A 12,125-nucleotide genomic window follows, 5' to 3' on the forward strand; every position below is an offset into this window, starting at 1 on the left:
TGTATTTGTTAGTGTGTCAGCTCTAAGCTCTCTTAAGGTGTTGAATAATGTTTTCCTGTCAATGAATCATATGCTCTTTTTAAGGCTACAAATGTTGTGTAAATGCTTTTAGATCTCATCCTATTCTAAACCCTCCTTGGTACTCTCCTAATCACTGATCCAGTTTGCTTTCCAGACTTTTGTAATGATTTTGAAAGTATTTTGTAAGCCACTAGAAGGAGGGATGTTGTTCTGTAATTATTGGTGTCTTTTTTTGTGGATTGGGTGAATTAATGCTGTTTTCCGATCTTCTGATATAGCTTGTGTTTCCAGATTTTTTTAATGATCCATGTTGCTTCTTGACTGTTCCCTCACCTGCAATTTTCCACATTTCAGCTGTTACAGAATTTTCCCCAGGGGGCCTTGTCATTTTTCAGATCTTTAATGATATGCTGGGTGGTTCTGAGTTCATGTGAGCGTATCCTGGATTTTGTTCTGGAAAGTTTGTTCTTGGTTCCTCACAATTTAATAACGTATTGAAATAGTTTGCTAATATTTCATAATTTTCTGTGTTGTTTAGGGCTATAGGTGGTGGGTGCATTTGGAGACTGTTTGAAAGTTTTATAGAATTTCCTGGTATTTTTCTTTGTGTTTTATGATTTCTGAAACCCATTTAAGAGCAACAAATAATATAACGACTAGTTTTCAGTACATTTTACTTATGCAATTACTTTTTTGTAATTATTAATCAAAAATCACATTCTTAAGATCCATTATTCATCAACAATTGATGTTATAGGGTAACAGAACTCTCTGCTGGAAGCCACATTTGGGTGCAGTAAATCTTGACATCGAGTTGAAAGATAGAAATATTAATTTGACTGTATCTCCAATCCATGCCACTATTATTTGGCATTTTCAAACAAAGAGTAAGTGAAACATTACTTTTTATTTGTGAATTGTCTAAATTAAAAATACAATGTCTGATTTTTTTCATTTTTTGTTTGTAACATTTATTTACTGAGTGCTTCCTCCTCCACTAGAAGCTAACAAAGTTGTGTAGCTACTTTCCCAACACTACATTTAAATGGTAATGCTTAAATTTCATATACAATTCAATTTTAGATTACAGTCTAATATAATGTCATTAAAATTTCTCTCTCATTTTAATAGTATTCTATATTTTTTTCCAATATATGTTGGGGAATTATAAAGAATTAGTGAATTACATGTAGCATACCGAACAAATTATTAAAAAAATTGTAGATGTGGAACTGTGGTAATCATCAGTAGAATGTCTGGTGAACTTTTACAACAAAAAAAGCCTTACAGAAGAGCAGTATTTCATAATTGTATGTTCCAGGGACTAGAGTTGTTCTATTAAGAGAGAATACTAGTGATTTTAAACACAAAATATAATGACTGGTGAAGATAATCATCTTCCAACCCCTTCCTATGACTGATGATGTGAAAAGAAAGAAGAATGCTGAAATGCAGTAACAAATTGAGCTGACAGCAAAGACAACAGTATAATTTGGAAACATATGCCACACATTGTACTGAAAGGAGTGTGATACTCAGGAAAGGAACTTTACAAACCATTATCATTTAATTAAAAGCAAGCGTAACAGAGAATAAAGGAAACCTGAAAGTGTATATATAAAAAATGGAAAAATGCAGTTTATTTTATATCAAATTAGTTCTTACTTTATTTTTAACCATTTAGAGACAGCTTAACAAAATGGCAAGGGGATGTATATGCTGTTGAAGATTGATGGTAGACTACCAGCAGAATCTTGAGGGACAGTTAAAAAAATTTGAATTAAAAGGAGAGCGTCTCTAAGATATGATATGCAGTGGCTTTGTTGTTCAGAAGTATGATGCAATGTTCCTTTGGACATACAGTGTTCCTTCGAATATGACGTGCATTGTTTCTCTGAACAACATAGGCACTGCAATATTGTATTTATCTGCTAACACCCATCAACTGACTTTCAATTAAATTGCCTTCCCTCTGTGGGAATATACATAATGAATACATGAGTGCAGGTTGTAGACATTTGATTGAAGACACGTGGAAGTCAGAGCCTGGGCAAGTCATGCTTGGTTAGCCTAATGGTAAGGTGACCACTCCCGATAAGTGGGAAGTCAGGGTTTGAGTCCCAGTCTGGCACAAGTTTTCATTCTCATCATTCCATTATGTAGGTAATGGTTGTCCATATTTGCAACTGCAAATACATTTCATGACTCTGTAAGGTAATAGTGGTGATGTTACCAAGTTAGCAAGTTGTTGCTCTCCAACTTATTTGTTTCCTATTGTCAAGTGTTATCATACTTCAGACACTTGAAACACTATTGCTTTTGTACTCAGTAACATGTAGCACTTCCGGATTGCATATACAAATTTGTCACAATTGACAAAACCCACACCTACGCAAAATTACTCAACATGTCCCGTGTACACCAGTCTTTGTTCTGTAGTGGCTTCCTAAATAACCATTTAATTATCAGCATTGCATGACAATCTCCTGTTTAAATGGCATTTAGTGCTGTTCTGTCCTTAACTGTGCTTATTAATTTCTGAAACTTCTTCCTTTTTACTAACAGACCAGTGGACTATTGAAGAACTCAGTCAGGAAATGCGAGTTGCTCCAACAATCTTAAGAAGAAGGATGGCGTTTTGGCAGTCACAGGTTTGTAAGAAAATGAGCAAGTGTGTAGTACGTGAAATATTATTGTAGTTTCTTAACTACACATGTCTATAAGAAGGGTGGGGAGGTAGGGGGTGTAGGTGTCATAGTAAATGGAATGCTGGTACTAAATGAAATTGCTGAACTAGTGAATTTTCTTTTAAAACAATTGTTTAGTTTTGCTGTGTGCTTCTTCCTGTGTTAGGGTTTGGTGAGAGAAATGTCCACCGACAACTTTGTTCTTGTGGAGGAGACAGTTCCTCGATCACGAGGTCCTACTGCGTCAGATATGATGTGTGAAGATGAAGAGGCAGAGAGCCCCATGGCTTCCGCACATGACCAGCGGGAAGAAGAGCTTCAGGTGAGTTCCCACTTTATCATCATGGTCATTCGAGAAAACGGATGATGACTTGCCTTCATATGAAGTGCTGGCTGGTGGATAGACAGATAAAAAGATTAATTTAAAGAATTTTAAAAATTTTGTACTTTTTAGAAAAACACACACATACTTACTTTTCATGCGACAATGTGATTGTTTATCCAGTTTTTGAAATGTGGGTGGTAGGGACAGTGGGGAATTGAATTTACATGATATTGTGTAGAGAAGGCAGAATGAAAACAAGTAATGTGGGTGGATAGGGGGGTGAAGAAGGGGTATGGAAGCTTGCATACCTTCCATACTTAATGAGAACAAGGGCACTGGGAAGACATGGGCATCAAAGTGAGAGCTATCAGAAGAAAATGAAAAAAAAAGAGGAGAAAGAGGTGTAAGCATAATAAAACTAAAAAGAAAGAAAGAAACACAGGAAAGAGGCTTCATAAGAGGGACAGTCATTAATCCCTATAATTCTATATGTCAGTGTATTTAACATTTTGGCAAAGTGAAATTTAATGCCATTGTAAATCTCTTACAACTGTAACCAAAAATTCCAGTACTGGTGATATATTACATCTGTTGATGTCATCACTAATATCAAAACGTGTGGCATTTGACGGCTGTAGTATTTCTAGGATGGTACAATTTGGATGCTTACAAACTATAGACAGGTCCATGACACTGCCATAGTTACTCGCATAGCACCATCTTACATCAATTTGTTCAAGTAGGATCATTTTCTAGCCACCCAATGTCCTGAACCTCTCACCTAGTTCAAATTCATTGATGACATGTCTATGGAGACGTGTTCAGGGTGAGTACATCCTGTTCTAATTCATCCATGATCTCAATGACTTCTTTCACTTGGTCCTCTTTGGCTCAGTGAGCCACCTACCTGTTTATTGACCTCCACTTCATGGATGGATTCTAAGAGACTGCATTAATAAAACCTCCCAATCACTTTGATAGCCTTAACCCATTCCATATCAAAAACTCTTTGCCGCATAGCCTGCCCACATGTGGTACCCCTTCTATTATCAATTTCATAATGATTGACCACTGGCTTAGAAATCCTCTTAAGTCTTCACTGCACGATGAGCATAAATTTTTGCACCTTTCCTAAAAGCTGTTGCTGGAGAGAAGAATGCAGAAGGCATGGGTTGTGAAGCATCCATTGAACATGAGTATGTCATGCCCAGTTGTGCGTTGTGCATCTGGGTGATCAGCTCTGCTCTTGGACACTGTTTGGTGGTGGCCATTAGCCATTCATTCTGGTAGGCAGTTGGTTGGTGGTCATGCCCACGTAGAATATCCAGGGTGTTGATTCTTCTGGAAAACCTGGAATTCTTAGGGAATTCTATATTGTTAACCTAATGTTGAAATTTAATTTTTTTTTTTTAGTTTTATAAATCACAAATTTTAAAATACTTAATATTTCAAAGTCGAACAATGGAAAATCCAGGATGGGATGTAACAATATTATGAAAAGGAAAATTGCTACAAGCACAACAAAAAGACTCTCACAAATTAGCTTTTGGCCAGTATGGCTTTCATCAAAAATAGATGAAACACACACACACTCGTGTGTGTGTGAGTTGCATTTGCGTGAGTGTGTGTGCAGTTATCTTCTTATGACACCATCTTGCTCCCCCTACCTGGAATTCTCAGGGAATTTATTTATTTATATTTTTTTTCGTGTTTTAGTAGCCGCCCTGATACCAGGCTGAAATTGCAGAAAAGCTGATATATGACACTATAATTGATAACCACTGCAAAATGTAGGCAAGGGTAGAGTCGACCACCCAGTGACCGAAAACAGTGCTGGACACAATGAGCTCAAGTTCGACTGATGCTTCACGAGCTGTGCCCATCTGAATCCTTCCCCTCACTATCATCTTTTCTGAACTACTTAGGTGGGAGTAATCCTCACAACACCTTTCATTCCTGTACTCATCCTAACCTCAGTCTATGCTAACCCACAGCACCCTTACTCTGTACCCAACAGTCTCTGCCGTTTCTGTCCTGTTATTCTTTCCTAAACCACTCCTCCATGTCATTGTCATCATGTGGGGGTATGTCGCATTTCTATGAGTGCTCATGCGGCCTCTTGTAATCTTACCCTCCCACACATCACTATTAAAATTCTCTGTCTTTGCACAAATTTTGAAAGCTTCAAGAGGCGTAAAATATACAAAAGAATAACTTTTTACTTATCGTCATTATCTCATTGTTCTTGTCTAGGGGTACATTATTGCAGCTGAAATTTCGATTTTGTCGGTTCTTGATGACTAAATAACTGATTGAAGATTTACCTATTTTATTCTTGAGTTTTATTCTTTGTCACATCTTTCAACATCACACTGTTTTTGCATTTTTCAAATTAAAAAAAAAAAAACAATAATTACATCGTTGGTGACAAGCTTAGAAAACGTCTACTACCATCCGAGGAATGCCCACCTCTACTTACATTCTGCAGTACTCACATTATTCCAAAGAGTTTACAAAGCAAAAGAATTTACAAACTTTCTTTACCAAAGAAGAATCTTCACTAAAATATATCATTATTTTGTAAATCAATCTAGAACTAAATTTAATAATTAGCATTAGATTGTGCAATTAATAATATGAATTTTAAGTATGCCACAAATTTTGTAATTTCAATTATTTTTAAAAGAATAGTAATTTTAACTGTTAGTACATTTCAATTGTAACACATTAATTTCTTTTTTATACATTTTAGTCTGAAATATAATACATTGTATACAAAATCCTATGAATTCCTTTAGTAAAACAGCTGAGATAATTTTAACCTATGCAAGAATCAATAGTGTACATGGTATCAGTTATTTCTATTAAAAAAAAAAGAGGTAATGTTAGAAGAGGGTGACTCCTCATACTCTCCCTCCCATGTTCCCATCCCATAGCCTTGTTGCTCCCAGCAAGCCATTAGCCACCCTCACCAACCCCTCTTGTACCCTGTCTGTTTTCCCCCTCTAACCACTTCTACATCTACATCTACATCTATACTCCGCGAGCCACCTTACGGTGTGTGGCGGAGGGTACTTATTGTACCACTATCTGATCCCCCCTTCCCTATTCCATTCACGAATTGTGCGTGGGAAGAACGACTGCTTGTAAGTCTCCGTATTTGCTCTAATTTCTCGGATCTTTTCGTTGTGATCATTACGCGAGATATATGTGGGCGGTAGTAATATGTTGCCCATCTCTTCCCGGAATGTGCTCTCTCGTAATTTCGATAATAAACCTCTCCGTATTGCGTAACGCCTTTCTTGAAGTGTCCGCCACTGGAGCTTGTTCAGCATCTCCGTAACGCTCTCGCGCTGACTAAATGTCCCCATGACGAATCGCGCTGCTTTTCGCTGGATCATGTCTATCTCTTCTATTAATCCAACCTGGTAAGGGTCCCATACTGATGAGCAATACTCAAGAATCGGACGAACAAGCGTTTTGTAAGCTACTTCTTTCGTCGATGAGTCACATTTTCTTAGAATTCTTCCTATGAATCTCAACCTGGCGCCTGCTTTTCCCACTATTTGTTTTATGTGATCATTCCACTTCAGATCGCTCCGGATAGTAACTCCTAAGTATTTTACGGTCGTTACCGCTTCCAATGATTTACCACCTATGGCATAATCGTACTGGAATGGATTTCTGCCCCTATGTATGCGCATTATATTACATTTATCTACGTTTAGGGAAAGCTGCCAGCTGTCGCACCATGCATTAATCCTCTGCAGGTCTTCCTGGAGTACGTACGAGTCTTCTGATGTTGCTACTTTCTTGTAGACAACCGTGTCATCTGCAAATAGCCTCACGGAGCTACCGATGTTGTCAACTAAGTCATTTATGTATATTGTAAACAATAAAGGTCCTATCACGCTTCCTTGCGGTACTCCCGAAATTACCTCTACATCTGCAGATTTTGAACCGTTAAGAATGACATGTTGTGTTCTTTCTTCTAGGAAATCCTGAATCCAATCACAAACCTGGTCCGATATTCCGTAAGCTCGTATTTTTTTCACTAAACGTAAGTGCGGAACCATATCAAATGCCTTCCTGAAGTCCAGGAATACGGCATCAATCTGCTCGCCAGTGTCTACGGCACTGTGAATATCTTGGGCAAATAGGGCGAGCTGAGTTTCACATGATCTCTGTTTGCGGAATCCATGTTGGTTATGATGAAGGAGATTTGTATTATCTAAGAACGTCATAATACGAGAACACAAAACATGTTCCATTATTCTACAACAGATTGACGTAAGCGAAATAGGCCTATAATTATTCGCATCTGATTTATGACCCTTCTTGAAAATGGGAACGACCTGCGCTTTCTTCCAGTCGCTAGGTACTTTACGTTCTTCCAGCGATCTACGATAAATTGCTGATAGAAAGGGGGCAAGTTCTTTAGCATAATCACTGTAGAATCTTAAGGGTATCTCGTCTGGTCCGGATGCTTTTCCGCTACTAAGTGATAGCAGTTGTTTTTCAATTCCGATATCGTTTATTTCAATATTTTCCATTTTGGCGTCCGTGCGACGGCTGAAGTCAGGGACCGTGTTACGATTTTCCGCAGTGAAACAGTTTCGGAACACTGAATTCAGTATTTCTGCCTTTCTTCGGTCGTCCTCTGTTTCGGTGCCATCGTGGTCAACGAGTGACTGAATAGGGGATTTAGATCCGCTTACCGATTTTACATATGACCAAAACTTTTTAGGGTTCTTGTTTAGATTGTTTGCCAATGTTTTATGTTCGAATTCGTTGAATGCTTCTCTCATTGCTCTCTTTACGCTCTTTTTCGCTTCGTTCAGCTTTTCCTTATCAGCTATGATTCGACTACTCTTAAACCTATGATGAAGCTTTCTTTGTTTCCGTAGTACCTTTCGTACATGATTGTTATACCACGGTGGATCTTTCCCCTCGCTTTGGACCTTAGTCGGTACGAACTTATCGAAGGCGTACTGGACGATGTTTCTGAATTTTTTCCATTTTTGTTCCACATCGTCTTCCTCAGAAATGAACGTTTGATGGTGGTCACTCAGATATTCTGCGATTTGTGCCCTATCACTCTTGTTAAGCAAATATATTTTCCTTCCTTTCTTGGCATTTCTTATTACACTTGTAGTCATTGATGCAACCACTGACTTATGATCACTGATACCCTCTTCTACATTCACGGAGTCGAAAAGTTCCGGTCTATTTGTTGCTATGAGGTCTAAAACGTTAGCTTCACGAGTTGGTTCTCTAACTATCTGCTCGAAGTAATTCTCGGACAAGGCAGTCAGGATAATGTCACAAGAGTCTCTGTCCCTGGCTCCAGTTCTGATTGTGTGACTATCCCATTCTATACCTGGTAGATTGAAGTCTCCCCCTATTACAATAGTATGATCACGAAACTTCTTCACGACGTTCTGCAGGTTCTCTCTGAGGCGCTCAACTACTACGGTTGCTGATGCAGGTGGTCTATAGAAGCATCCGACTATCATATCTGACCCACCTTTGATACTTAGCTTAACCCAGATTATTTCACATTCGCATTCGCTAATAACTTCACTGGATATTATTGAATTCTTTACTGCTATAAATACTCCTCCACCATTGGCGTTTATCCTATCCTTGCGGTATATATTCCATTCTGTGTCTAGGATTTCGTTACTGTTCACTTCCGGTTTTAACCAACTTTCCGTTCCTAATACTATATGCGCACTATTTCCTTCAATAAGAGATACTAATTCAGGAACCTTGCCCTGGATACTCCTGCAGTTTACCAATATTACGTTAACTTTTCCTGTTTTTGGTCTCTGAGGACGGACATTCTTTATCAACGATGATAATGTCCTCTCTGGTAAGCCGTCAGGTATTTTATCGTGTCGCCCAAGGGGGGGTCCCTCTAACCTAAAAAACCCCCGTGTGCACGCCACACGTACTCTGCTACCCTAGTAGCTGCTTCCGGTGTGTAGTTCACCCAACACGATCACTCACTGCTGTGTACCTGCCGAACTGCAGTCCAAGGATTGTGTGTTCAGTTGGCACAATGTAGCTGCACAGGGGTGTGTGTGTGGGGGGGTGGGGGGGGGGGGCAGGTGCAGCACATGTTGGTATGTGTTCTCTAGCTCAGCAAAGAATTCATTCCAAAGCTCACAAAGTTTTCATTATTATATGTGAGAAAACAGTTTTCAGACAAAAGAAACAAAGTTGCTCCCTTTTCGACTGTAAAATAATATTCACATATGAAATAAAACAGGACATTTCCTCAGTTTCTAAAGAAGTACAGCACCTTGATGTTATCATAGGATGTAGCCAGAAATGGAAATTGTAATTAGGTGGCAATTGTTATGAAACAGATAATAGTGATGTGTGTTCCCTCTTCCAGTATCTTGACAGTTTCTAGAGATCTCAGTGAGTTCATTCCTGGTTCAAAAATAGATTTCCATTCCCTTTTCCTCTTATACCATCAACACTTCTCACAAACCTACTGACTATCCACAAACGAATGCCACCCAAGACTGAAACAACTAAATCAGATCTCTGCCGCAGATCTGACTACATTTACTTATGCATTTAAATGACAAAATATCTGTCTTATTATCAATGCCAACTCTCAAAAATTTGTGTTTTGCATCCTTTATGTCCTCTCCATCACTAAGTCACCCATATTTCCAGGCCCTGACTGGGGTCCTATAGTGCTGTGAAATACCCAACATCTGTTTCTCACATCCATCTCCTGCTGCAGCTGAGCCATTGGTCTCTCCTGCCTTATCAGAGACAAACCCACTGCATCACCTGCCAATTTCACTGTGCAGCATTCTATGTGGTGTATGAACGTACCTATCCACCCTAATGAAAGGCCACATTCAGATTGTGATGAAGGACCAATTAGACCACAAAGTTAAACATACTGCTTGGCATAAAGTGATTGAATTTGAAAGCAGCTTCATAACTCTGGAATTGTAGTTCATCTTCCCATCCTCCCTTACATTAGTTTTTCTGAACTGCATAGGTGGAAACCTACCCTCCTGTGTATTCTTTGTTACCACCACATAATACCTTTCCACCCTCCCCTCCCTCCATCTCCATCTCCATCCCCATCTCCTCTAGTTGCTGACATCTTGAGAAGGGTAGTGCTATAAATAAGTAGGGGTATGTATATGTTGTCAGGAAAATTTTCTAGGTGGAAGCAGGTTGACAGTTGGCAAATATTATTTTACAGTCGAAAAGGGAGCAACTTTGTTTCTTTATGAAATTGTGGTTCCATTAACATCAACCACCACCTATAATCCAGAAGTATATATATTATTTAAATAATTAACTTACAGTAGCAAATTCTACCGTCAACCAATGAAGCACTGGTTAAATCTGTAAGTGTAATTTTTCTTAAATGTGGTTAGTTTTGCAGCTTGTGCAAACTCAATTTTGTTACATAATAATTTTGTTACATAATAATTTTGTTACATAATAATTTTGTCATATGGTCCATTCTGTTAACTTCAGTGGGCTGGTTAATGATTTTTCCCTCTTTGTATCTTACAGGTATTCTGGTCATATATTGTGGGAATGCTCACAAATTTGGACTCGATGCCTCTAGAGCGGATACATCAGATGCTCAAAATGTTTGCATCACAGGGACCAACATCTGTGGAATGCAATATACAAGAACTAAGACATTTCCTTGACAGAAAAGTTCGTGAACATCAGTTGCTGTTCAGTGGCGGGTACTATCGCTTACCTAAATCATAGACAGCAAATGAAACAAGGCAGCACACAGTTGTTCTTTAATTGTACAAAAATGTTTGAAATTGGAATTAATTATGCTGTATACAATGTAATTAAAAGAATTTACTTTTGTATTCTAATTTGTATTACCAAACAAAAACAAGATCAGCTAAACATTACGATCTGCTCCCTCTTTGCAGAATTGGTAGACAAATGAAAAAATGTAAGTTTAAGGCTTGTTTCTATCATTTAAAAAACTCCTTACATCTTGACATTTACATAATTCTAAGGAAACAAACACAAATGGCAGTAAATACTTACTATTTGGTAGCTGTGGTACTATGTACAGGGTGTTCATAATTAAAATTCCAGTTTCAAAAAGCTGTAGAAAGAGACTCACTGATCATAATGATGTCAAATGTGAACAGCATAGTATTGACATGGGGGGGGGGGGGGGGAAATGTCACAGAACAAATAAATTTAACAAAAATTTGACCAATAGGTGGCACTGTAAGCATCAGAATATGCACTTGAACAGACACATTGTTCCTCAGTTCGCATCTGCAACACCCACCATGACTGTCTCCACAAAGAATCACACACTGCTGGTAAAGGATGGTGACTATGCACCAGTAGCCCTACAGAAGTTATGGACACTCAAGGACATGAGAAAACACTTTGGTCAAATGTCTGCTAAGGGTGTGGAGAAAAGAATGCAAAATTAGAAAATACAGATTCCTTTGAAGTGCATTGTGGCAGAGGGAGGAAAGTAGTTGATCTGATGTCTGTCTGAGATGTGGCATTGAGCAGTCGTGTACAGACATGCAATGCATGGTAAATTGTCTGAACATTGGATGTGACTACAGTCTCAGTGCATAAAATCCTATAAAACATCCTGCATTGTCATCCATACAAAATCACCTATTCTCAGGAGTCGCTTCTTGCTGATGTGCCAGCTAGACAAACATTCGCTCTGGAATTTCTTGCTTGCATGGAAGTGGACAATGAATGGGCATGGAACATTTTATGGACAGACAAGGGCCACTTCCATCTTCAACAACATGTCAGGTGCAGAATATGGGCAATGGAAAATATGCACCCACATCAACTGATACCACTTCATTCTGCAAAGGTGATTGTACGTGCAGGGTGATGGCTTAGTTTGATTTTAAGGAGATGAGTCTTGTGTGTCCTGTTACCTGTACCATCGGTGGTAAACACTATGACAGTCATTTTCACACCATCATTCCAACCCTCAACAATGTGGATTTGTGTGTAGGATCATTTTTCCCTAGGTGGCACACTCTGCGCATTGCACAGCCCTGCTGTAGAGGCACTTCAGAAATGCT

General features: G+C 38.7%; 1 protein-coding gene across 2 annotated transcripts in view; it reads left to right on the top strand.

Annotated features, from left to right (window-relative positions):
* The window catches only part of LOC126187495 (anaphase-promoting complex subunit 2), a 105,913-nt gene extending 95,003 nt beyond the window's left edge, over window positions 1-10,910 (top strand). For both annotated transcript variants that reach the window (XM_049928607.1, XM_049928608.1), the window contains exons 11-14: window positions 779-908; window positions 2,587-2,672; window positions 2,875-3,030; window positions 10,594-10,910. In XM_049928607.1, coding sequence (XP_049784564.1) covers window positions 779-908; window positions 2,587-2,672; window positions 2,875-3,030; window positions 10,594-10,800 — 579 coding nt within the window. In that variant the 3' untranslated portion in view covers window positions 10,801-10,910. The remainder of the gene's footprint in view (window positions 1-778; window positions 909-2,586; window positions 2,673-2,874; window positions 3,031-10,593) is intronic.
* The last annotated feature ends 1,215 nt before the right edge of the window (window positions 10,911-12,125 follow it).

This window comes from Schistocerca cancellata, chromosome 5, assembly GCF_023864275.1.
Source record: "Schistocerca cancellata isolate TAMUIC-IGC-003103 chromosome 5, iqSchCanc2.1, whole genome shotgun sequence".
Classification (NCBI taxonomy): domain Eukaryota; kingdom Metazoa; phylum Arthropoda; class Insecta; order Orthoptera; family Acrididae; genus Schistocerca; species Schistocerca cancellata.